The sequence below is a fragment of the Podarcis raffonei genome, chromosome 3 (assembly GCF_027172205.1).
Source record: "Podarcis raffonei isolate rPodRaf1 chromosome 3, rPodRaf1.pri, whole genome shotgun sequence".
Taxonomy (NCBI): Eukaryota; Metazoa; Chordata; class Lepidosauria; order Squamata; family Lacertidae; genus Podarcis; species Podarcis raffonei.
The window spans coordinates 2,469,444-2,495,054 of NC_070604.1; the positions used below are offsets into that span (position 1 = coordinate 2,469,444).

The 25,611-nt window shown below is 41.7% G+C and overlaps 1 protein-coding gene across 1 annotated transcript; it reads right to left on the reverse strand.

Annotated features, from left to right (window-relative positions):
• CDC5L (cell division cycle 5 like) lies at window positions 1-25,611 on the reverse strand. Its single transcript, XM_053380317.1, has 16 exons — window positions 25,461-25,611; window positions 23,938-24,041; window positions 22,104-22,265; window positions 20,632-20,759; window positions 19,517-19,616; window positions 17,908-18,126; window positions 16,182-16,326; window positions 15,435-15,623; window positions 14,055-14,203; window positions 13,628-13,790; window positions 12,658-12,822; window positions 12,484-12,564; window positions 11,757-12,002; window positions 9,232-9,429; window positions 1,046-1,258; window positions 1-576 (listed from the first exon to the last, which is right to left on the reverse strand). The coding sequence occupies exons 1-16, from the start codon at window positions 25,503-25,505 to the stop codon at window positions 472-474; spliced, it is 2,412 nt and encodes an 803-aa protein (XP_053236292.1). The 5' UTR covers window positions 25,506-25,611; the 3' UTR covers window positions 1-471.

Genomic DNA, 25,611 nt, shown 5'->3' on the forward strand with positions numbered 1-25,611 from the left:
TACTGGACACAAACACAGTTTAATACATTGCTTTACACCCCAAATTCACAGTACATAGCCGCTGGCACACAGATGAAAGTGTTCGGTTCTTGTGGATCGTAGCAATGGTAAAATAACAATTTAGCAAATGATGTGATTTAAAAGAATCTGCTGGTTTTTCCATTTAATATCAGAATATCAGTTTGTAAAGGGTCAAAAATGTGGATGTGATCAGCAAAGATCATCACATAACCAATCCTAGGTGCTGGAATTTCTACCCTGGACAGCACCCCTTAGTGCGTGTCAATTATCCTCTCTGTATATGTTTCAATTCACCTCTCCCTCATAAGATGCATGGCCTTCAGTCTTACGTAAAACACAAAATGGATTTGGGACCCAATTTGCTTATGTTTGATTTGAGACATAGGAGGCAAAACCTATCTATTGCATTTGAGAAATGTTACAAAACATGGCTTAAGCAAGATGTGTGACTTAATATTTCGACTGAAAAGCTTCCTTGTCCAGCATGAACTCTGCAAATCTCTGCTGAAGTTCTTTCTCTCGTTCCTGTTGCCGCTGAACATCTTCCTTTAGACACTGCAACAATAAAAATGGTCAGCTGATAAAAAGGCACCAGAAGTAGCAGAATGCAAATTATTATACGAGCAGGGAGTCTCAGATTATGCAACACAAGCACACATCCCATAATGTACAGATAGGAGCCTTTTCCCATGATGTACCTGCACATTTATGTTAGAGAAGCTCATGCAACTCTGTGGATAGGATCAACTGTTGAAAAAGAAAAAGAAAAAGAAAAAGAAAAAGAAAAAGAAAAAGAAAAAGAAAAAGAAAAAGAAAAAAGACTCCTGATGACATGGTGATAAGCAACACAAAATCATCTAAATAAAATGGACTAAAGTAATATACTATTTTTTTAATGCTGATTTTCTACTCTACTTTTTTTAAAATTAATGGATGCAGCAACCTCTAATAAAATTACATGACTTAACACAACTTTTGCCACCTTCCTTCTTTCTAGATGGCCAACAGAATTTCATGACTTTACCTCTAATCTCCTAGGAATAGCAGCATCTTCATGTTTCTTTAATTCCTCGAATGTGCGCAATTCAAGATGAGCTTGTTCAATTTGATCCCACAAGTCATTTAATTGCTTTATGAGCCCCATCGCTCGAGACTGATAACCACCAAGCAATATTTTCAGTTTTTTCTCCATCTTGGCAGCCCTCTTAGCTTCTGTAGTCATGTGACCTCTGTTAATCTATTGAAGAAATACAGCCTGCATATTATTCACGGAGCAAAACTGTGCTAACAGTTACATTTCTTAAATGTATTCTGTCATGAGCTGTGGAGCTGTAATTCAGGAACAGAAGAAATGTTACACTATAAAACATTTTGCCTCCAGTACAGGAAAGTATAAACAAAGACTTTTCTGTTACACTGGAGCAGAGGTCAGCAACCTTTTTCAGCAGTGGGCTGGTCCACCGTCCCTCAGACCATGTGGTGGGCTGGACTATATTTTGGGGGGGGAAATATGAACAAATTCCTATGCCCCACAAATAACCCAGAGATGCATTTTTAATAAAAGAACAAATTCTACTTATGTTAAAACACCAGGCAGACCCCACAAATAACCCAGAGATGCATTTTTAATAAAAGGGCACATTCTACTCATGTAAAAACACACTGATTCCCAGACCACCTGCGGGCTGGATTTAGGTGGTGACTGGGCCGCATCCGGCCCCTGGGCCTTAGGTTGCCTACCCCTGCACTGGTGGATCTGTTAGGGAGATAGGTTTGGATTTAAGGAGTTTGGATGTAAGGCTCTCAGGACGGGTAGCGTTAGAGTAGCTGAAAACCATAAAGACAAGAAGGAAATGCTAGATACTTCATTCAGGGAGCTGAAGTTCCCTCAACACAGAATGGTTGCTACTTGGGAGTCTGCTTGAAATTGCATCCACATGTCACTGCTTCACACAGCAAGCAATTAGCATACAGTTGCTTGCCAAATGGGTGGGGGGCTCCCCTACGGTCTTCTGAATACTGCTGCAAAAGAAGCCCTTTTAATGCCACCAGTTGATCAAACATGATCAAATACGGACCAGGAGAGGTATAGAATTCAGCATCTTTATTAAAATGGCACATGGACTTGCTTCTTTTTAAAGGCTATTTTTATGGGAAAGCATTGTGCAAAACATATCAAGTAATTGATAAAAATTAAGTATTTCAGAAATTAAATAACATTTGGATATTAAAATATTATGGTAAACCACAGTTAGAAGAGTATATTTAATATTTCCTTTTTTATTCTTCATTGGAGCAGCACATTGCAACTAATATACCACCAATTTTTTGACAGTACAGTACATTTTCCACTATGCTATTTTTTCAGATTTTGTAAAATTTAAAAATATATTGTTTCATAAAATTAGTGTCATCATGAATGAATACAATTCAAAACAAACTGGGCAACTGGAATGGATACAATACCAGAGAAATCTAAAATCTAAAGTTAAATTAACTTTTTCAGATCACTCGCTCTAAGAAGGACATTTTCTTACATATACAACTCTTCAGGCATGCTTAATTAGTATTTTAACAGTTTTGCTGTGGGCCTAAATTTTGTTTCATAAAATCTGAATAACGTAAGCAAAGTGTATGCGACTATGTTGCCATCTCTCAAAATATTTACAAGTATTTCAATAAGAAAAATCTCCAAGTAAATCTTTGAATTTGTCTAATTATCACATTTATAATTGCTAAACCATTGAATATAACTTTTTAACCATTTACTTTTTAAATTTATGAATATTTCAGTTCAACTACTTTTGGCTGTTAGAAAAACTGTTGAGGTATTTACACAGCCTGTATTAACATAGTAGCTTTGTTTAATGAGTATGTCAGATAAGGGAAGTGAAAAAATTTCCAGTTCTGGAACACTCACATCACTTAACTGCTGAATCCTCCTTGCTAATTATAATTTGACCACTTTAAACTGGTCGATTAAATGCTACAACTGTAGCTTTACTCCCTGATCACTGTAAACACCTTTTTCCACTAGAAACATTGGAAATCTTGGGGAATGCCTAAAAGAACCTCTCCTGCAAAATATGCAGTATGAGGAATTTTTATTTAAGACAATCTACAGCCTTAGGAAATGATAATCACACCACTGAATTGAAGCTGGAAGGGACCTCAAGAGGTAGTCTAATGCATTCTTCTCCAGACACAGGAAATTTACAACTGAAGCCAGGGAGCATCGTGGATAAAGTGATGCAGGCATTCCCCTGTTCCTGGTTTGGCAGCCATAGTCATTTCCACAATGAGATAGAAAGGGAAATCAGATTAGAAGATATTCAGAGTTCCTCTAGGGACCACGAACAACTGGGAGAGGCCTACCAGCTGTCCACAGGCCTTGTGTGTGCAACCTGCCCTACAAAAACACTTTCATATTTATCTGACTGGTCAAGCCGTATTTATGATTATAAACTGCAGCAATTTAAATAGAGCTTTTCATTTAAACAGTGGACAAAATATGAACAAATTTGAGTAGTTCAGCGCAAGACATGTTTACCAACTTCTTATTCCATTTAGATACCCAGCACCTCCAGGGAATTTCTGAACACTAAAGGAATCAGAGAATTGGAAGGGACACTGGAAGGTGCAAATGCATTTGCAAAAAGGTGTTGTACAACACTGAACTGCCTGCAAACTTTAAAACATCTGAAAATAATATATACTTCCAAGTGTGAGAGGAATAAGCAAGCAGAAACTGAAATATGGTATCAAGGTTTTACTCCCTGTGATCAGTCATTTCCTCCTCCTGTCTGAGATAAGGTGAGGCTCTTCCCTGAAACAGAACCTTTGCGATTCTTTCAAAAACATACCAGTAAAACCTTCCCTAGAGAGATGGGAAGCATTCAAATTTTTACACTCTCTCACACAGAAGCCATGTCTCTCTATATTACAGTCCTACATTGATGCCACACAGTAGTTTTGCCTTTTGCTCCTCAACTGCCTCTGTCTAGGTAGTTGCCTTGGTGCAGCCTTGCAATGGCCTGGGGCCACCAAGAGACCACCAAGCAGGTTGCCTGGGAGAGCAAGTTGCTTTTTGGTGTTAGTGTAGACAGGTACAAGCCAAAAGCTATTTATTGACTAGGGCAATATTCAATACTGAGATGCTCTCCTGCCTTGGGGAAAGGGAAGCAACACTTTACAGGAAATAGGTGGCGGTTTCCACAATGGGAAAGGTTAGAGAAAAGCAGGGATGGTACAACACTGAGACAGAAAGGGACAAGAAAAATAACAGCAGAACTTTGAGTAGTGAGAAGGGAGAGTAGTTGTTCAAAAATAGTTTTAGCAACAAATAGAAGAGAGAGGTACAACATAGAAGTCATAAAAAATGAGAGGCACAAATACAAGATGGGTGACACCTGGCTTGAGAGCAGTACATGTGAAAAGGATCTAGGAGTCTTGGTTGACCACAAACTTGACATGAGCCAACAGTGTGACGCGGCAGCTAAAAAGCCAATGCAATTCTGGGCTGCATCAATAGGAGTATAGCATCTAGATCAAGGGAAGTAATAGTGCCACTGTATTCTGCTCTGGTCAGACCTCACCTGGAGTACTGTGTCCAGTTCTGGGCACCACAGTTCAAGAAGGACACTGACAAACTGGAACTTGTCCAGAGGAGGGCAACCAAAATGGTCAAAGGCCTGGAAACAATGCCTTATGAGGAACGGCTAAGGGAGCTGGGCATGTTTAGCCTGGAGAAGAGGAGGTTAAGGGGTGATATGATAGCCATGTTCAAATATATAAAAGGATGTCACATAGAGGAGGGAGAAAGGTTGTTTTCTGCTGCTCCAGAGAAGCGGACACGGAGCAATGGATCCAAACTACAAGAAAGAAGATTCCACCTAAACATTAGGAAGAACTTCCTGACAGTAAGAGCTGTTCGACAGTGGAATTTGCTGCCAAGGAGTGTGGTGGAGTCTCCTTCTTTGGAGGTCTTTAAGCAGAGGCTTGACAACCATATGTCAGGAGTGCTCTGATGGTGTTTCCAGCTTGGCAGGGGGTTGGACTCGATGGCCCTTGTGGTCTCTTCCAACTCTATGATTCTATGATTCTAAGTCAAGGTCTAAAAGCTTACATGGGCACAATGGAGCCTTTCCTACTTCCCTTCTTGCATGGGATGCAAAAGGGAAGCTCCAGGGAGCTAACATGGGGTGTGTGGGAGGGAACTGGCGAGCTGGTCCCAATACTTCATTTATAATGTTCTATTCGAAAATGTACTCTGAGACATTACTGCCTTTTGCTTACGAAGTGAATACTAATAGTTCCTTCTCTCTTCACTACTAAAGCCCTATCAAATCTAACCTATGCATGCTGTACTTATCCAAGCAGCAATATATTTCGAAGTGCATGGAATGGAGAAGTGACTGCCTTTGGAATATTAAATGTAACTGATTCAATTTGTCTGGCATTATAGATGCATGTTTTGAATATTTATAAGGTAAAGCATGCAACTGATATGATAAAACCCATCATAATAAAAATAAAAATATTTGGACACGGTCAATCAGCAGTATTGAATTTCTCTTGTAATGTTTATAGAAAGACTGAATTCTAAGTTCTAAAATGGAAGAAAACAACATTTTCAAAGGACCTCCTCCTGACTGTAAGAAAAACGTTTTCAACCAATTTGCAGTGTTCTAAAGTCAACCTTTCAATAAACGAGCTAATGAGTTGTATCCAGCAAAATCCCCCCTTGCGCGCAAGAGGCACCCCCCCCTGAACCCCCCCTGCTTCAGAGAGCTGGAAAAACCTCCAGAAACTGAGGGGGCTCACGAGGGGAGGAGAGGGAAGGGAAGATCCATTGCGCAAGTGGAAGTCGTTGCATGCAAGGGACAACTTTGTTGGATACAATCAAATGTCTTGAATAGCTTACATCTGAAATAAGGGCAGAATAATAAATAGGTAATTTAATAATAATATTTATTTATTTATTTATCTATTTATTTATTTATTTATACCCCACCCACCTGGCTGGGTTTACCCACTCTGGACTGCTCCCAACAGATTAAAAACACAAGAAAACATCAAACATTAAAAGCTTCCCTAAACAGAACTGCCTTCGATTGTATTCTAAAAGTGAGGTACTTGTTTATTTCCTTGACCTCTGGTGGGAGGGCGTTCCACAGGGCGGGACCCACTACCGAGAAGGCCCTCTGCCTGGTTCCCTGTAACCGCACTTCTCGCAGAGGGAACCGCTAGAAGGCCCTTGGAGCTGGACCTGTGTCCGGGTTGAATGATAGGGGTGGAGATGCTCCTTCAGGTATACTGGACTGAGGCCGTTTAGGGCTTTAAAGGTCAGCAATAACACTTTGAACTGTGCTCAGAAACGTACTGGGAGCCAATGTAGGTCTTACAGGACCAGTGTTATATGATCTCGGCAGCCACTCCCAGTCACCAGTCTAGCTGCCGCATTCTGGATTAATTGTAGCTTCCGGGTCACCTTCAAAGGTAGCCCCACATAGAGTGTGTGGCAGTAGTCCAAGCGGGAGATAACTAGAGCATGCACCACTCTGGCGAGACAATTCACAGGCGGGTAGTCTCAGTCTGCGTACCAGATGGAGCTGGTAGACAGCTGCCCTGGGCAGAGAAATGACCTGCGCCTCCATGGACAGCTGTGAGTCCAGAATGACTCCCAGGCTGCACACCTGCTCCTTCAGGGGTACACTTGCCCCATTCAGGACCAGGGAGTCCCCCACACCCTGTCCCCCAAAAACAGTACTTCTGCTCTTGTCAGGATTCAACCTCCACCATCCATCCTCCAACCACCTCCAGACACTCACACAGGACCTTCACTGCCTTCAATGGTTCAGATTTGAAAGAGAGGTAGAGCTGAGTATCATCTGCATACTGATGAACACCCAGCCCAAACCCCCTAATGATCTCTCCCAGCAGCTTCATACAGATATTAAAAAGCACGGGGGAGAGGACGGAACCCGGAGGCACCCCACAAGTGAGAGCCCAGGGGTCTGAACACTCATCCCCCACTACCACTTTCTGGACACAGCCCAGGAGGAAGGAGTGGAACCACTGTGCTCCCAGCTCCGCTAGACGGTCCAGAAGGATGTTATGGTCGATGGTATCAAAGACTGCTGAGAGATCCAGCAGATCTAGGAAACAGCTTTCACCTTTGTCCCTAGCCTGTCGGAGATCATCGACCAGCGTGGCCAAGGCACTTTCAGTTCCATGATGAGGCCTGGATCCTGACTGGAAGGGATCCAAATGGTCCGCCTCCTCCAGGCATGCCTGGAATTGTTCAGCATCCACCCGCTCAATCACCTTGCCCAAGAATGGAAGATTTGAGACTGGGCAATAGTTGGCCATATTGGCCAGGTCCAAAGATTCTTTTTTAACAAGCGGTTTAATAACCGCTTCTTTCAGCAGGTCTGGGAAGGCTCCCTCACAGAGGGAAGCATTCAGCACCCCGCAGAGTCCATTGCCAGCCCTTCCCGGCTCGCTTTTATGAGCCAGGATGGGCAAGCATCAAGGAGACAGATGGTTGGTTTCACTAGTCCAAGCAGCCTTGGAGGTAACAGACTAGAAATGGTCCCAAGCAACTTGACTAGACAGGACTCTAGCACTCTCCCGCCCCGGCCCTGCTCCTACGGTGGAGAATCCAGGCTTTCCCAGCATTGCATCCAACATTGCATCCAAATTCTCCTAAACAGTGAGAGAAATGGTGCTAGGGCTGCAGGGAGAAGTATGAATCTACTACTATTAATTACATTTAAGGTCTCCTTTTTCTTTAAAGGCATGTACACACAAACAAGCACCCTCCACCCCGAGCTGAACTCAACCGTATGTCTTTGGAAATGGAAAAAAATAAGTAAAATTGTATAATGTGCATTTCTTATCACTCCAAGAATGATCTCACACAGCTTACATTTAAACTTTAATAGGTAGCCTTCTCTGGACTTCAGCATGAAATGCAGTATTTATTTTAGCAATTTCATACACACACACACAACCTTTTTTTGATGGGTCTTTTGTGACATTGGCCAAATAGTGAATCCAGCTAAGATTATGGAATTTCCTCCCCAAATCCATATAATAGGCACTGCAAACAGTCATATAAACAGAACAGTTTTGTCTTTTTAAAACAGAAAAAACACCATTTTAATCAGTCTTTTAATTGGTGGGGCTGCACAACAAGAGTATTTAAGGTACTATATCATTCCACTCAGTAAAAATATTGAGCTGAAGAGTAAATAGGAAAGCGACTGAGAGTTCATCTTTCCATGTCACCAGAAGTATTCCACAGAGCAATGGTGCCTTCTGCTGGCCAAGTTCATTCTAAGACATAACTAGGCTCCTTGGCCAGGAAAATGAGCCAGCACTTGTGCAGGAGTTGCCTTTCTTTTCTATTCTACACACAGCACTCATACCCAAGGATGGGTCAATCAGGCCATCCTTTACGTTCCCCAAACATTCAGCTCCACATATCTGCCCAACAGTTCCCTTGCCTTTTGGGGAGAAACTGATGTAGCAAAGATGATCACCATGTAAAGTGTGAAGTAACTTTTGAGATGGCACTAGTGCAGATAGTAAGCTTGTGCGACACAATGTATTGCACAGGGCTTGTAGGAATCCCCTTCTTGTACTGTACACTTGAATATATAAATATTTTACGTTAACATTGTGTTGCTCTGCCCAACTTTAAACTAACAAAATATTTTTGAAGTGTATGCTGTCAATTTACATTCAACTTCCAGCTCCTCAGCACCCAAACACAGAAGCCAGATTTGCCAAAACAGATATGAAACACTGGAATCCATTCACTGCATCCCCTAACCACGAAGCTTAGGCAGAAAGAACAACTACTACTTTCTTCCAGCTATCAGGAGGGCAAGTTGAGGCCCACCTCTAGTCACAAAACTGAACCACAGGATGAGCATAATGCTGGAGCGTATCAGGATACATTAGCATGACCAAGAAGCACCACTTCCTGTTTTTGGATTCAACTTCATTTATCCAGTATATGAATGATGCCAATTAAGGCCATGTGTCACTAGACGTTTTTCTTTTAAAAAATATTTTTTCAGTTCTATAGAATTCCACTGAAATAGCAGTGCCCCTGCTTCCAAATTAGGGCTAAAACACAAGACAGGACAGACGGCATAATGTCAGATGAAGCCTGTTTCTCAAAAGGAAATGTATACCAACCTCAAGTCTCTTCTCTAGGGATTCAATTCTGTCTTTCTTACTGGCCAAGTTAGCTCGTGTGTAGCGATTCTGCCCAGGAAGGAACAAGACCTGGCTGTAACACTCTTCCCACACCTGATTATAAGCTTCACTTGAGAGCTCTCCATGCCCCATTCCTTGCTTCACCACTTCCATTTCTTGGGCCAGGAGTTCTTCAGCCTGTTTGAAATGAGGGATGAGTTACAACTTCACCTTTCTTGCTGTTCTTGAACTATATATATAACAATTTACAGGGCAAACTTCTCCATTTGAAGAAAAGCATTTTCTATTGTTTGTGTCAACACACCTTACACAGTCACATAAAAAACATAAATCAGTGGCACTTTCCCCAGTTTTCACATTGCATTTGCTGTACAGAATACAGTGGTACCTTGGTTCTCAAACACCTTGGTACTCAAATGCCGAAAACCTGGAAGTGTTCCGGTTGTTGAACTTTTTTTGGAAGCCGAACGTCCGATGCGGCTGTCGGCTATTGTTTCCGGGCCACCTGCACCAATCAGAAGCTGCGCCTTGGTTTTTGAACATTTCGGAAGTCAAACGGACTTCCGGAATGGATTAAGTTTGGCACTTTTGTTTTTGAGGCTTTTTCAGTTCATTTGTTTTTGTGACTGTGTGGAACCCAGTTCAGCTACTGATTGATTATGTGACTGTGGAAATGGATAAAAGCCCCCCATCCAAACAATGACTATCATCAGTGCAGGTAAGAAAAACATATTTTTATCATCTACAATACTTACTTATTTTATACTATAGTACATTGTTGCTTTCGTTTTACGGATCAATGGTCTCGTTAGATAGTAAAATTCATGTTAAATTGCTGTTTTAGGGGTTGTTTTTAAAAGTCTGGAACGGATCAATCCGTTTTGCATTACTTTCTATGGGAAAGCGCACTTTGGTTTTGAAATTCTTTGGTTTTGGAACAGACTTCCGGAACAGATTAAGTTTGAGAACCAAGGTACCACTGTATACAAAATGAGTATAGACACAACACCCCTTCTAATTCATTTTGTTGTTTAAGTAAGCAGTCCATGTGTGTATTCATAAAGACACTTCCCACATAACAGCACCAACCTATGTGATTCTGGTCTTAGAACTGGTTCATAGAATTGTAAAGTTGGAAGGGACCTCAAGGGTCATCTAGTCCAAACCGATTCAAAACATTTTGGAATCGTGGGCCAATGTGAGGAAGATGAAAGAATGTTCCGTAGAACTCTGTTCAACTTCAAGCATTTGTTCTGTAGAACTTACATTATTTTATACTCAGAGTAGGGAGTAAAGAGTTCATAATCATTGTGGATCTACACTACAAGGCAATTACATAAAGCCACCTTAAATCCAGATTGTGGAATTTTATGTGTAGGTATTCTGGGAACATATTCTAAGATATGCACTATTCATTTAGGGTGCCAGTTATTTCTGTAAAGCCTCACCCCAGTAAAGTAGGAATGCACTCAGGCCCTCGTACGCAACAAACATGGTCTTGTCACTGCAGATTGCAGGGAAAGATCAGTAATGATGGATACAGCTACATTTTGGGCAGCTTGTCTGTCACTACCAATCTTCTCCCCCATTTTTAGGTGTGTTAAATGTAAATGTGAATTAATTATGGAGAACTCAAACTGTAACTACCAGGCTAAATATCAGGTGCTTGTGATTTACTGGGTCTTGGGCAGAGAGGTGTAACATCAGATGCACCACACCACATAGTTTTTTAGTTCCCTCTTTTCTAATAAAGAGAAATAGAGAGATTGGAGGGAAAGTGAGAACATGTTTAGACAGAGTCAGCATAGCACAGTGGCTGAAATGTTGGACTTGGACCAATCACTTGCTCTTTGCCTAACTAAAATGAAAGATGAGAAGAACAATGTACACTGCTTGGAGGAAGAGTGGGATGTAAGTATGATTAACACACACATACACACCACAAATTTATATAGGTTCTATATCATTTGAACTGTAACTGCTTATCCCCTAAACCTCTGGGAATTGTAGCTTTGTGCCTGTGCTAAGAATTCTCTGTTAGAGATCTCTACCCCCAGACACACAACTACTGTTCTCAAGGTTCCTTAGAAAAAATATCTGAAGCATGGACTTTCCCCAAAAAAGGAAGAGGAAGGAAGAGGCACACATATGCTAAAAAAAACCCTAAAATGTGATCCCATTTTTCAAGTTGGAATTATAGTGGGCCCTGGGTTTAAAAAGACTGGTAATGATTGCTGTAAACCACCAGAATATAGTTCATAAATTTCATCTAAAAAGATTCTAATTGCCATTTCAGTGATGTCCTATTGCAAATCTGGGTGTTAAGCAGAGAGAAGCTTACTGAAACACCATCAGTACTCCCCAAAGCACTCCCAAAAGAAAGTTTTAGAAATTTTCCAATCAGCTTAAGAAATAATAGAATTAGAAAGTTTAAACCTTGCAAAATGTAGTACTATGGTAGGCAGAGAGCATAAACAATGCAGAGAAATAGGAGATATATATACCTTTTTGATGTCTTCCTTTGAGTATTTCTCATAAGGATTGTGTTCAAGATAAGATAGGTGTTCTGTGCTACCGGGTCCAAACCCTGGGACTTTCCCCTTTTTGCCTCCTGGGAGTTCTCCGTAAGGGTGATGTACAAGGTCAAAATGAAGCATGGTAATCATCTCTTTCTTAATCAGCTCTTCACTCTTCTGTAAATCTGTTAGAGGTGGCTCTACATTTAAGGGTCTCAGGATTGTTTCATTTACCTAATCCAAAAACAAACAAAAAGCCAGCCTTTTAAGAACAGCCACTGCTGCTAGTCTTGTAACACTACATATGTGATAATCAACTGTTGCATTACGTCAAGAGGTGCTCTAGAGTGCCAAGACACACATTAAATCCACAGAATTTGACAAAATCAGAAAATAATGTTCTATTGTCTTTATTAATTTCATTTAGCATTGTAACAGCTTGGCCAGCAACCGGCTTTCCGGAATGGCTATTCTGAAAAGGAAGTGAGGGGGTGTGGACCAGTGCCCATACCTACAATTCCTACTGGCCAGCAAATCCACGTGTCTTAAATGGCATTTTCCCCACTTCTTAGGGGACAGACTTGGCTCCAGGCCTCCAGTTGCTAATACTGATACTGCAGCTTACAAATATTTATTATTCACCATTTTACTGATAGCATTCCCTCCCCTCAGCTTTAAACTTATTTCATCTTCTTCAGAATTAGGAACAACTTACTTCAGAGGGTCTTGGCAAATCTTTCTGAACTGCTTTGTGCATCCGCTTTAGTGCCTTTATACGCTCCATTTCTCGAATACTCTAGAAAGAGATTTAAGACATGAATTAGGTGAAGTTCATGGGAGAAGGACACAGTATGTTACACTGCTTTATAAATCTAATAATTCATTCTACCTGCTTGCGAGCGTCTGCATCAGCTGCATCCTCTATATATGTATCATCCGCATTATGATCTTCGAGTTCCTTTTCCGCATTTTCAGGTAGGACAATCTCAAAGTCATTCTTTGGAGCAGGAAGACCCATCAGTCCTAGACGCAAATTTTCACGGGATTCTCTTTCCTGTTGAATGTTAAAGTAATTTAATGCACTAAATGTTCACTTTTCTAAAAACAGCAATAAAGCAAGCAGTCATTTTATTTTTAAGCCTGCCTGGTGATTTCAACTACTTATGGACCAGCTTTGTGTCCTTCCTTTCACACTGGGCTCAGAGTTATGAAATGACTCAATTCTCAAAAGCAATGAAAGGTCTTGACAGGCAATCGTCGACAAGTCACTTTGGGATTTGAGGGCGATCACTGTGATTGCTCCCGTCTATTTCTGTGACCACAGTGGCTGCAATCACAGAACTTGAGCTGCTGCCCAAATGATGTCTACAAACGTGTGCACCCACAAAAAGCCACAACTTCTTGCCTTGATGTGATCAAGTGCTTATTCTTAACTCCAAATGCACTTCCTTAAATTAGAGAATACTTATATAATCTACTCTGCAAAACTGAGCTGAGGAATTTGTTCTCCCACCTCCACCCCCCAGGAATGTTGCCAACTCCCAAAGTAGCTTGGTGGTGGTGGGGATTTAAGATTGGGAAAATGGGTGCAAAGGAAAAGAAACAGTTAAAATGTATCCCCTTTGCTTGTCACTACTCTAATCAAAACTAGAGCACCCATGCTTTAACAAAATTTATTTTTAAAAAACCAGGAAATCTAGTCAGTGCCCGTAATTATGTTTGTAAAGATTCCAATGAATTCCTATTTGTTTTTGGAAGACATGAGGTGGTGGGTGATCCATCATCATTTCTGAGAGCCCCCACCGGTGAAATGCAATGGATAAAATTGTGGAAGTGAAGATAATTTCCTACTTACTTACCATATGTTTTGTATAGGATGGATCACTGTAATCTGCCATTCCCTCCTCAGGATTAATATTTAGTTTATCACGCAAGGGAGTTCTCCCTGGAGTCACACCTACTACCGGCTTAGGAGTCATTCCACTATGAGGAGTCAGCCCTTCAGCTCCATGGGAAGGTGTCCTAGAAAAAAATTATTTGCTCCAATATGAGTGCGGTAGCACAATTTTTGTGCTCATCTTTAACTGTTTAAAGACTACCAGCCTACAAGTCCCTGTTTTGGATTTGGAATTTATAGTCAGCAATTCATCATGGAGAGGAACCTGGGAAATCTGGTGTCCAATACAAACACAAACACATACACACACACACACACACCCTTATTAAGGTAAAAGAAAGCTCAAATGTATCTTTGCCCTTCCCCAACAGCTCAAGTAAATGACTTACCTGAAGGGTGTGGAAAGCACTGTATTTGGCGTCTGAACAACTTGCCTCTGAGGTGTTACTCCAGTGAAGTCACTCTCATGGAGAGGGGTATTCAGACCACCTTTCAAGGGGGTATCAACATTTGTAAGAGCCATCAAATTCTGGGCTTCCTGCATAAGAAGATAGATGATAGATAGATAGATAGATAGATAGATAGATAGATAGATAGATGATAGATAGATATAATCATTTTCCAACTAGGGGCTGCACTCCTGCTTGCTCCACTTGCTGCCCCTGCCACTCCCTGAAGCTTCCCCTTGCCACTCCATGAAACCACTAAGCTCACTTTTCACCTTCCCAACCCATTTCCAAAGTTATTTCTCTCTTCTATTCTACAACCATGCTTTGCACTCATGTTCACCTTTGCTTCATGCCTCCTCCCTGCATCCTTTTGCACAGCACTCTTATAAACCACTCCTGAATCTTTCTCTTCCAATACGTTTTCCTTCATCCTCATATTACTGAAATCTCAGCTGTTGTTTAAAAGAGCCACTTTCCCCCTTCGTTCTCACTATACTAAAAACTTCTCCCATTCCTCAGCTACCAAGAGCGATAAACAAGGCAAAGCCCTCAAATACTTCATACCTGCTTTGTTCAATCTTCTGCTGTTGTTTTACACTGCCCCTTTCCCCCCGTCTCCCTCTCATGCCATAGACACCCGTGTTGTGCGATCTGCCTTCTATTTTACTCCCCTCCCCCATGACTTCATGCAAACACAGGATGGCGATGAGGCACTGCAAATGCTCTAAATCTGCAATGACAGCCTTAAATTTTTATGTATATAGAAAGATATTCCAATGTCAAAAGATACTACCTATTGCTGGGTAGGAGGAAAAATAAACCACTTTTTTACTTCTGCAACTACCCACAAACCACCAATACCAATCCAATGAGTCAAGGTGCAATTTTCAAAAAGGAACCAAATGTTGCTCAAATATCAACTAACAAAATTGGATGAAAAGTTAGTATTTTGCTTCTCTGAAGTCAAGAATACCAATTCCATTTAGTCATATTGAATACCTAGTATAATTGACTGATAAAAATGTCTTCCACTGACATCCTGGGCTTTGTTCCTCTTGCAGGTAGGAGAAAGGATGGCTTGTTCAGGTTGAAACAAAAGTCTATCTTTGAGCTTCATCTGCCATCCAGTCTTCCTGCTATGCAGCCACCCACAAGCTATGTTCCAAGCAAGAGTTGGTAGCTCCCCATTCCCAACAAGCCATGCAACACAATGGAGCAGAGGTGGAAGATTGATTACTTACTTCACTTAACTACAAATAAAATACGAAGCTGCAAAGGATACCAGTGCAATGTTAAAATGAAACTATATTTAGGCTTTACCTGTAGGATCCTGTCCTGTGCTGCTGGCGTTTTAGGTGTTCTAAGAGCAATGCTATTGTTGGTAACATTGTATTCTGACAGGAGTGTGCTGGATGCAGAGTTTGTGATTCCAGATTCCTCTGCTGTTTGACGTGCAATCTCACTTGCTTGGCCAACTTTAACTACTTCTTCAAGTTCTGTATCTGAAATCTTAAAAAGAGGAGAGAAATCCATACATTGCAATATGACAGGATTCCTAATAAACTGAGAAACACCCAACAATGAAAAGTTGTCTTAACATCAGAAACGCTAGCTGTTAAAATAGTGCCATAGGGACTGCCCTTAGTCAATATACCAACAGGAAAAAGGCAGTTGCTTCAACTGGTCAAGCCTACATCATTTTCCCTCCAACTTAACTGGGGGAAGTGGTGCAACCTTTGCTAGTTTTGCAATGCTAAAAGCATTTCCTGCAATACGATGTGTCTGGCACAATGAAATAGTGCTAAAAAGGATGGTGCTTCCAAGAAGAATATGCAAATGAATGGATATAAAGCTACCCTGAGAGACTCTCGCACTGCAAATCTGGGATATGAAAAGGGGGCTAAAAAGTAGGAGTCCATGGGCAACATGCATCGGGAGGGGGGGGATGCAGATTATACGTGCACCTTTGAGCCTTAATTTCTGAAAAGCCTCATGATTTGGGCACATCACATGCATCTGCAGTGACTTAAACAAATCACAAGGCGGTGACAGGAACAAGCAACTTACCTGAGGAGCTGGAAGCACCAGCTTGCTTCTTTTTTTTGTGAATTCTGACACACCACTAGTCTGAAGAATTGCTGAAGGTAAATCAGACTCTTTTTTCCGTTTCAGCTGTTGCCTATCTTTCTTTCGCTCTCTTCCTTCCTTTTCCCTGTTAAAACAGAAGTGCCTCAATTAAGTACCAATGATTGATAATTCAATAAATAGTTCAGAAAGGCATGGGATGCTTTATCTATCGCAACAGCACAAGTGGGGGGTTTTTAAGTCACATCAGACTGACAGATGAATAAAGTTTTGTTGTTATTTGTAAGACAACTGTATTGATTTGAAGAGAAAAGTGGCATCAGGGTGGTGAATAACAAAATAAAAACTTTTAGAATCAATAAAGATCCATCATTAAAATGGCTGGTTTCTCAAGAAGATTTTAAACAACTTGAAAAGCTTGTTGGCATAAAAAGCCTTCAGGACACCTGAAAGCCAAAGTGAGGATGCCTGCTGAAAGTGATCCACAGGATGCCACCGATAACATTACATGCCAGACTTGTGGCTGAGGCCAGTTGGGCCTCTGAAGCACAGAAAACAACCAGTACTGTGCTGCTTGCAGCATTTTATTGTCTCTGAAGTTTATTGTAGTATGCTTTTATTACGTTTTTATTCCTTTCTATTGTACAGCACCTTGATAAATTATTTCATAAGGTGTCTAATAAAGGGCAATATCCAGTTAGCTATACTCAAGGTAGACACATTGAATTCCATTGACTGAAGTTACAAACGTGCACTGATTTCAATGGCTCTACCGTCTACTCCCAAGTTTAACTCAGCAGGATATCAGCCATGACAAAAAAAATTACTGGTGTATCTGTCCAATAATGCTTAATTTATTGATTAAATCTGGTCTTTCATAATTATCCTTACCATTTATCCTAAAGACCTCTATCATGTCATTCTTGCAAGCCTTAAAAATACAGTTGTGATGTTAATCAGATTCCTTCTGTGAGGTTTTAGGATTAGGTGTCAAGGCTATGTCACCTTACTTATTTAAAATTAAATCTTACTTCTTCTTTTTAACAACAGAGACTCCAGTAACACCAATATTGTCTCAAATCAATATAGTTAATGGTCCAACAGCCATCACAAATAGGACTGCAGATAGAGGACCTCTAGGAATCTTTAGATGGTAAAAAGGAGATGACATATGCCCATCAGTTAAAGAAACATGACTTTTAGCTGTACCACTCTCAGAGATGAGCAGATCTGTGTGAATTATACACTAATGCCTCTGTTTAGCACCAATAATTCTGTGCTACATTTAAAATATTCTCATTGCAAGATTTGGATTTTGTTGCATGACAACAATTCCTAAATTAAAGGGAAAATGGGAGCAGAGCAATCAAAAAGTTAGGAACAGAACAATATTACTGTCCAAGCCACCAAAGTGTCTTCCTTGACCAGCTCCAACTTAAGTTTTCAAACAGCCAACAGAGAAAAGCTACATATTTTAATGATTTTCATTCCACAAAAACAATAGTTAGAAACTCGGGTTACCTTTTAAAAAAGCTAAGACATTCAAATGCTAAGTCTTGCAAGAATTCACAAAAAGTAAAGATAAGCAACAGTACACAAATGCATGGAATGTGTCATAGCACATACTGTTGGCAACATTATACAAGACTTTGCTCTGTACCCCTTTTGCCCCATTTAAACGTAACTTTTCAGTCAAGAACCAACTTACGATCTGAGCTCCCCATCCAAGTCTTGCTGCCTTAACTTCCTAAAATCTGCATCCAGGGCCTGGTAGTTTTCTTCTGATGTGTCATAAAAACCTGCAGCAGGTTTCTTCTCAAATGGGATTTCTGCATTGTAGTCTACTCCCCTTTTCTTCTTTCTTTTCTTCTGGATCTCAATCCCTGCAGCTCGAAGTTCTCTCCTCTTCTGGAGGGCAGCAAGGCGCCTGCAAAGGTGTGACAGATTAACACAAATCTGAACAGCTGTTATTAGCTTTGAAAAATAGGCCACTTCTAGAGGAAGCATTAACTGTGGTTTACTGTGTAAAATGTTTGCAGTTTATACTGAAAATTAGTTCCACACGAGTATTCCTTTATGCTACACACAGCACAAGACATCAGTTTTGAGTCATGAGATCAAAGTCTCAAAAGGCTGAAGAAGAATGGAGAAAATTTAAAGACTATCTTAAGAAATACTGTAAAATTGTGGAATGTTGAGACGTTGTGGATTTGGAGAACATGAGGTTGAATGCTGTAACCATTATGCAATATGAAAAGAAAGGTTAAAATTTATTTATTAGAAATTAGGGAAGGATTTGTTGATCAAAATTAATTAGAGATTGGAATGCAGTAAGGGGAGGTATGAGGAGGTCGGGAAAATCTTTTATGAAAATAGGGTTTGAAATTATACATGTGGTGTCCTTTTTTTTTTGGTGTTTTGTGTGTGTGTATGTTTTTGTTGTGATTTGTGTTTTTATAATTTGTGAAAAACTAATAAATATTTAATTAAAAAAAAAACAGTCTCAAAAGGCTTTAACACAAGGTTTCAAGGATCTGCTTGATTTTACTTCTGCTGCTGCCAGATTGCAGAGCGGGGGCGGAGGAAGAGAAGAATCTTTCTTGAACTCCAAATCTGTCAATTTAACAAATCATCCTGAGTTTCTGGACTTCTCATAAAGAATGCCTGAAAATTCAGAAATTATTAAGAAAGGTGCATGGTTTGCAAGCAATTAAAACAGCTTCCTGTTTATTTCTTACATCTGAATCCAAATCTTACACTTCAGGCTTTTATCCTCGCAACTCTGCAAGACTGGTCAGATTGAGAAATATTTACTTGCACCAAACCATACCTTGAGCTTCATCGCCAATGCTGAACTGAACCTGGATTTCACCCATCAAAGCTCAGCATTTGAGCTGCTTAAAGTTTATTATTTATAGTCATTTTAATACTTAGAACAGGTAAAACTAGCAGCACCAATAAAACCTGGTGACTTGGGTCATTAATAAAAGGGAGAGGAAAATAGGTGGGAAACACAGGAACACTGCATTGAGATTCGAGATCCCATCTCAATCTTAGCCCAATATTTATTTATTTATTTTCCCAACATTAGACTCCAACAGATAGAAAACAAACCATGTGCCAAGCATGACTGTTCTCATCTTAGGGAGAGATGCAGAATCTGACAGTGTTTGTGCAAATCAATTAGGGGTTGCAAGGAGTAGAATTAACCATTCTACTGCCATCTTATGACAAGATAGCTATTCCATCCCTTGGACAAGCGCCCTGCCTCGACTGGAGCTCTGCCAATTAACAGTTTTAGCTGAGTCAAGTAATACCTAGCTTCTTCCAGCTGCTTCTCTCTTGCTTTCCTTTTGGCTTTCTTTCCCTGAGTGTTCGCCAACCGAGCTCTAGCTTCAGAAAGCATCTCGAGTTCATCTGCAAAAGGAATGTACACAGTTCACACACTCTCATTTACACCTTGCTCTATGAAATAGGTAAGAATGAAATGCTTCTCAGAAGTGGGAATCCCAGGTCACTTCTGCCTTTTCTGAATGTGTTCAAAACATGATTAGGCCAACAGGAGCTCTATTGCTATCTCTTGTATGAATACAAGAAAAAAAATATTCTATTTCTATAGCTTTTTAAAAAGTGCAATCAACAAGTTTCTTCCTATATTACTGAGGTTTCAATCCTATGCACACATATTGTTAAAATGATGGACCATGTCCACCAATAGTTTGTATATTATGACTTTTTCTTTAACATGATAGCAATAAAATTTATTTCTTCCTATCAAACTGGAGTCACTTCAAAGTTAATTAATTTCCAGGCAGAACTTTAAGGGGGATCCTTTGGAAAAACCTCCAGCCTGAAGACCTCATCCAGTCTGCAATACCTCTTTACATGCCCCTCAGCACTCTCTTTACGACTTGCCCTTTATCACTTGGCCATGCCCTTTTCCCAAGTTCCACTCTGCAGTGAACTAGCCATGCAGACAAATATCTCTTCCTGTAAGGCCACTTTACTTCACTCCCCAAGAAGCGGAAATGAAACAAATGGTTGGCTTGCTACATTTAATCTCTGAAAAGGAATGCTTTCTCAGCACAGACGAGTGATCTGGCCATGCAGGAGTGATGTTTTAGATCTCTGTGCAGCTTTAGTCTGTGAGCTAGAAAAGGGGAACTCTTTTTCTTTGCAAAGATGAAACACAAGCCAAGCTCTATTCATGTGTACATGGTGTGTCTGTGTTTGTGAGAGACAAATAATGTGATGTATGCTAACAGAATTCTGTGCTTGGGGGAAGATTCTTCAGCCTTGCAATAGCTGACTGAAACCATAAAACAACTGATGGGCTAATGAAGGAAAGTCACAAAAGGAAAGAATTGTGCTATATAATGAACGTGTCAAAGGATGGAGTGGGGACAAATTCATAAAACTGTTTCAAGCATACCCTCATCCATATCAATAGGGTCTGGTCTGGCTGGCTTGGTTTCTGGGTTTGGGTCAATTTCTCCGGGTTTAAGTTTTCTAGGATCATCAGCAGTTTCTTCCTCATTGTCTCTTTGAGCAGCCTTATCCCTGAAAATATAACATGTAGAACAAATGCAAAAATATGAAGCAAATATATACCAACATAAGACACTGAATGGACTTAAGTTATCCATATCTACTGATATCAGCGGTTCTCCTCTCAGTATGACTTAGTTGGATACAAACCAAAGACAATACAACCAACCCAAAAAAATCAGGAGCTGTCAACATGGTGCCCACCAGTACTTCCTACGGCACAACCGAAAAGCCTCAGTAAACATCCCCTCAAAAATCCAGAATACAGTTCCTGCTCACCCACCCACTCCTACACTGAGTACAACCTCCTTAAACATGTTCACATTTCATGGATGCCAGGACTGAACACCCATGTTTCCATCTGTTCTGAACAGAAGAGAGGTGCAAAGAGTTTGTGAGTGTGCAGGTGACTGATACAGTCACTTTCTTACTTCATTGATGGGACAGGCATTTTGTGATGCTCTATCTTTTTCTGCTTTTTAAGAGATGGCAGCAACAGGTCATGCCCCACAGCTGTCATTTTGAATTTGCTGCCCATATTTGTGTTTGCTGCTGTACACAGAATGGAAGATGGCAGGATCCCCAAGGACGTGCTCCACGGGGAGCTGGCTTCCAGTACCAGGCCCGCTAACAGACCAAAGATGTCTGCAAACATGACATGAAGGCTGGCTACATTAACCCCATCATATGAGGCTAAGGGGTGATATGATAGCCATGTTCAAATATATAAAAGGATGTCACATAGAGGAGGGAGAAAGGTTGTTTTCTGCTGCTCCAGAGAAGCGGACACAGAGCAATGGATCCAAACTACAAGAAAGAAGATTCCACCTAAACATTAGGAAGAACTTCCTGACAGTAAGAGCTGTTGGACAGTGGAATTTGCTGCCAAGGAGTGTGGTGGAGTCTCCTTCTTTGGAGGTCTTTAAGCAGAGGCTTGACAACCATATGTCAGGAGTGCTCTGATGGTGTTTCCTGCTTGGCAGGGGGTTGGACTCGATGGCCCTTGTGGTCTCTTCCAACTCTATGATTCTATATGGGAATCCCTTGCAGATTATCATTGTCTGAAGACAGAAAGTCAAGTCATGCATATGGTGCATCTGCAGCAGCACAACAGGACACCTTCATCTGCCCCGGCTGCAACAAAACATGTCTCTCCTGTATCGGTCTCTGCAGCCACAGAAAGGGCTGTAACCCTCTAACGGGTTGACTTCACCCCCAAAGGTACACTCCTCAATTGTCTCTGGATGCAAACAACTCTTAAACACCTAAAAGCTTTCTTCTGAAATCCTGAGTTAGTTCTGTAACTAGGTCTCTCAATATCAAAAACTAACTTCATTACAGAGCAGAATTACTCACAGGAGAAATTCATAGTGTTCCAAGCACTGGGCAGCTGTTCTCCCAATAATTGGTGCGATTGTCCTCCACTGGGTTGGCATAAGTTTGGCCAAATGCAACAACTTCTCCTCTTCTTCTCGTGACCATTCTGTTTTCTTGATACTTGGGTCCAGCCACTCATACCTTGTTCAAAATAATAAAAATGAGATTTTTTTCAAGATACTGTTAACACGATTAAACACCTATAAATTAGCTCTACAGAGGATTTCACATAGCCTTTCTTGAATCTGCTGTAGTATATAGATACATAAAGAAAATGAAAATAGTCTCAATTTTGCCAACTTTATTTCTCATAATTGCTGCATCTATAAAGGTAGTATATAGGCTACTTTCAAAATATGAACTGTAATCTACACTGAAAAACTAACATGGCCCAGGCCAATTAAAAAATGCCCTAAGCCAGAGGTTTCCAACCTTTTTAAGTCCACGGCTCCCTTAACCAACTACCCATATTTTTTTGCTCCGTAAGACGCACCTGACCATAAGACCTAGTTTTTAGAGGAGGAAAACAAGAAGAAAAAAATTCTGCACAGAGCATGTAAGCGGCTCTCACTTTTCTTGCTTTAAAGCAAGCTTCTGTCCCGCTTTGTGCAGCTCTCACTTTGCTTGCCCATCCCTCCTCCCACCTCGCTGTCAAGCACGGCGATGCCAGAGCAAGAAGAGGAGGGGGAGACACCAGGACAGGCGCTTAGCTTGCTTTCCAGCGAGGCGAGAGGAGGGGCAGACGGGAGCCATGGCTCCGGCTGCGGAGGCATCCCTCAGCTCGCGACTGCAACAGCAGCCGAGGGATCCCTCTGCCGTGCAGCGCATTCGCTCCATAAGACGCACAGACATTTCCCCTTACTTTTTAGGAGGAAAAAAGTGCCTCTTATGGAGCAAAAAATATGGTACATTCTTTCGGCGGCACCCCTGTGGGGCTCAGGAGTCCAGTTATGTCACCCCTTGCCTGCAGACCTGGCAGCCTCACACACTTTTTCGAACACCCTCCCTAGTGGAGTGTTACCTCAGCATCCTTTTCTCTCCCCTCTCCTTGAGAGTCCTCTGGGCAGCTGCTGTCCCTGGCTCTGAGTTGCTGCCCCACCACCCAAAAGAGAGGTGCCTCCCAGTGGCACCATTCGCCTGCAGAGCTTATTGCCAGGGCTGCTGCAATAAACAGCTGTTCCAGCCTTTGGGAGGCAGAGAAGCAAGAGGGACGGAAAGAGGGACAGAGGCCACTGTTGCCCACAGGACCCCTGACCATCATTCAAGGCACCCCAGGGTGCCATGGCACAATGGCTGAAAATCACTGACCTAAGCAGTCATATATCAGTTGATATGACAAAATTAGGATACACCTGACAACACATTACATACTTGTGCTTACTCTCCCCCAAACTATAATATGAGCTGGAAAGTTCCACTTGAAATTTGTTTGATAATGTAGCTGAACTCTGTAAGCTCCATCTTACAAAATACACAACTTTAAAAAGCCACTCTTGTAAGAAGAATATCAAAGAATGTAAGCAGCTAAATGTAAAGCATGAATCAGTATTAATGCAGGAAAATTTATCTCACTTGGATTTCACTTAGCCTCTGGATATATTTGTGTGGTCCTTCTCTGCACAGAAACAATTACTGTACACAAATTTTCTTATTTTGATTGCAGAATTAGGATGTCTGTGGAGTATTGTGCAGGAATTTCTGACACAGACAATATGTAGTCCCCACTTCACCTGCCTTGACTTGATAAACTCTGATGACGTTTCCCAATAACAACGTATCAAAATTCCCCCATAGGTTACTTTCTGGTACCTACCATCTGGCTTTGCACTGCTTTGCTGATTTTCTGTGTAATAAAGAGGCAATACGAGACCATTGGTTTTTGCCATATTTCATTACAGCTGCTTTAAGAATTTCATCCTTAAAACGAAGAGAGAATAAAAATGTCTTAGTCATTACAATACCCTATGCAAAAAAAGGCAAGGCAAGGCAAGCTTTTTTCATCCCAACGATGATGCTAAAAGAATGCATCCCAGGGGAAAAACCTTTACTGCTGCTACTAGAGTAGGCACACCTCACTCAGGCTGAGTAAGAGAATTCCATCACAACACTGCACAAACAGCTAAAGATAAGATAAACGCCAGTATTTGGGGTTTTTTATTGAAGACTAATGAGTGTGTCCAGGAACTGCACACATGGTTTTAGTATGTCAAAGCCTGCAAAACTGACTAAAGCATAGGAAGAATAGAAAGTTGTGTTTTAAATGTCCCCTGAGTGCCATAGCCTGCTTACTATGACTACAACCACAAGCAGAAGGTTCATGCACTTTTCTGTGCCTACAAATATGGGGCTTGTTTAGGATGTTGTTGTTTAGTCGTCTTAGTCGTGTTCGACTCTCCGTGACGCCATGAACCAAAGCATGCCTTGGAAACTCTCACTTTCTTCTCAAAGCTTCTCCTTTTTTATGTCCATGGAATTTTCTTGGCAAAGTACTGGAGTGGCTTGCCAGTTCCTTCTCCATGTTTAGGATGTACACACACTGTTTCTCCCCAGCTAGAGGACTTCATGTAACAGCTTCTCATTCTGGGTATGGAGAGGTTTAAAAGACAATAGTGCCACCCTGTATATCAGATATGGGAACCTTTGGCTCCCCAGATGTTGAACTGCAACTGCCGTCAGCTGCAAGAAGCCTGATCACCAGCCAGGGGTGATGGGAGTTGCAGTTCAGCAACATCTGAAAAGCCAAACGTTCACTATACCTGTCACATGCCTTAAAAGCTGATCCCCAGCCATCCCCACCCAGTTCTTTCTACCTTTTGACAGAGACATTTTAAATTGCTACCAAGCACTCCAGGACCCCAGGGTGAAGGGCAGGCATCCAAACGAAACAATGGAAAGCAAAATCCAACCAAGGGAAAGTCTTGCCCGCAAAGCCCATATAGAAACTTTTCATTCTGGGGCGCTAAGATCCAACGGGAGGAGGGGCGCGCCAGCTCCTGCGCATCGGGAGGATTCACAGCAAGGGCAGAAAAAGTAGGCGGGAGGCTGGTACAGACACTAACATGTATTATTATTTATTGGTCGGATAAGACTGTGCCTCTTGCAACCTTTGCATTGCATTCTTTTTTTAAAATGTTATTTTTTTAAACGTTTCTTAGGCGCCATCGCCTCCTACGCAGAGAGACAGACGGAGAGCGCGCTGCTGGTGCGCAGGCGCCGTAGCCCACTTGGCGCAGGCGCACTGCCCTCCACCCGCACGCCTCAGAGGGGCCTCCGGAGAGCGAAGGGACGGCGGGCACGGAGCGGGGGGGGCGAGGCGGGGGGAGCTGCGCCACCTACCTCCGTGTTTCGCCACACGCCCCCCTTGATCATGATCCGCGGCATCTTGGCGGCGGGAGGGGAAACGGCAGCCGGCGGCGAGGAAGAGGCGCGTCAGGTCGCGGCCCCTCGGCGCGAGGCGGGTGCAGGAGGGCACTGCGCAGGCGCAGCC

What these genes read in the sequence shown, in the direction of transcription:
- CDC5L (XM_053380317.1), bottom strand. Translation starts at nt 25,505, where the DNA reads ATGCCGCGGATCATGATCAAGGGGGGCGTGTGGCGAAACACGGAG. An exon ending in TTGGATGGGGAGCTCAGATC is followed by an intron (nt 16,327 to 17,907) that starts GTAAGTTGGTTC and finishes CTGTTTTAACAG; the next exon opens with GGAAAAGGAAGGAAGAGAGC. An exon ending in GTGCTTTCCACACCCTTCAG is followed by an intron (nt 13,791 to 14,054) that starts GTAAGTCATTTA and finishes ATTTTTTTCTAG; the next exon opens with GACACCTTCCCATGGAGCTG.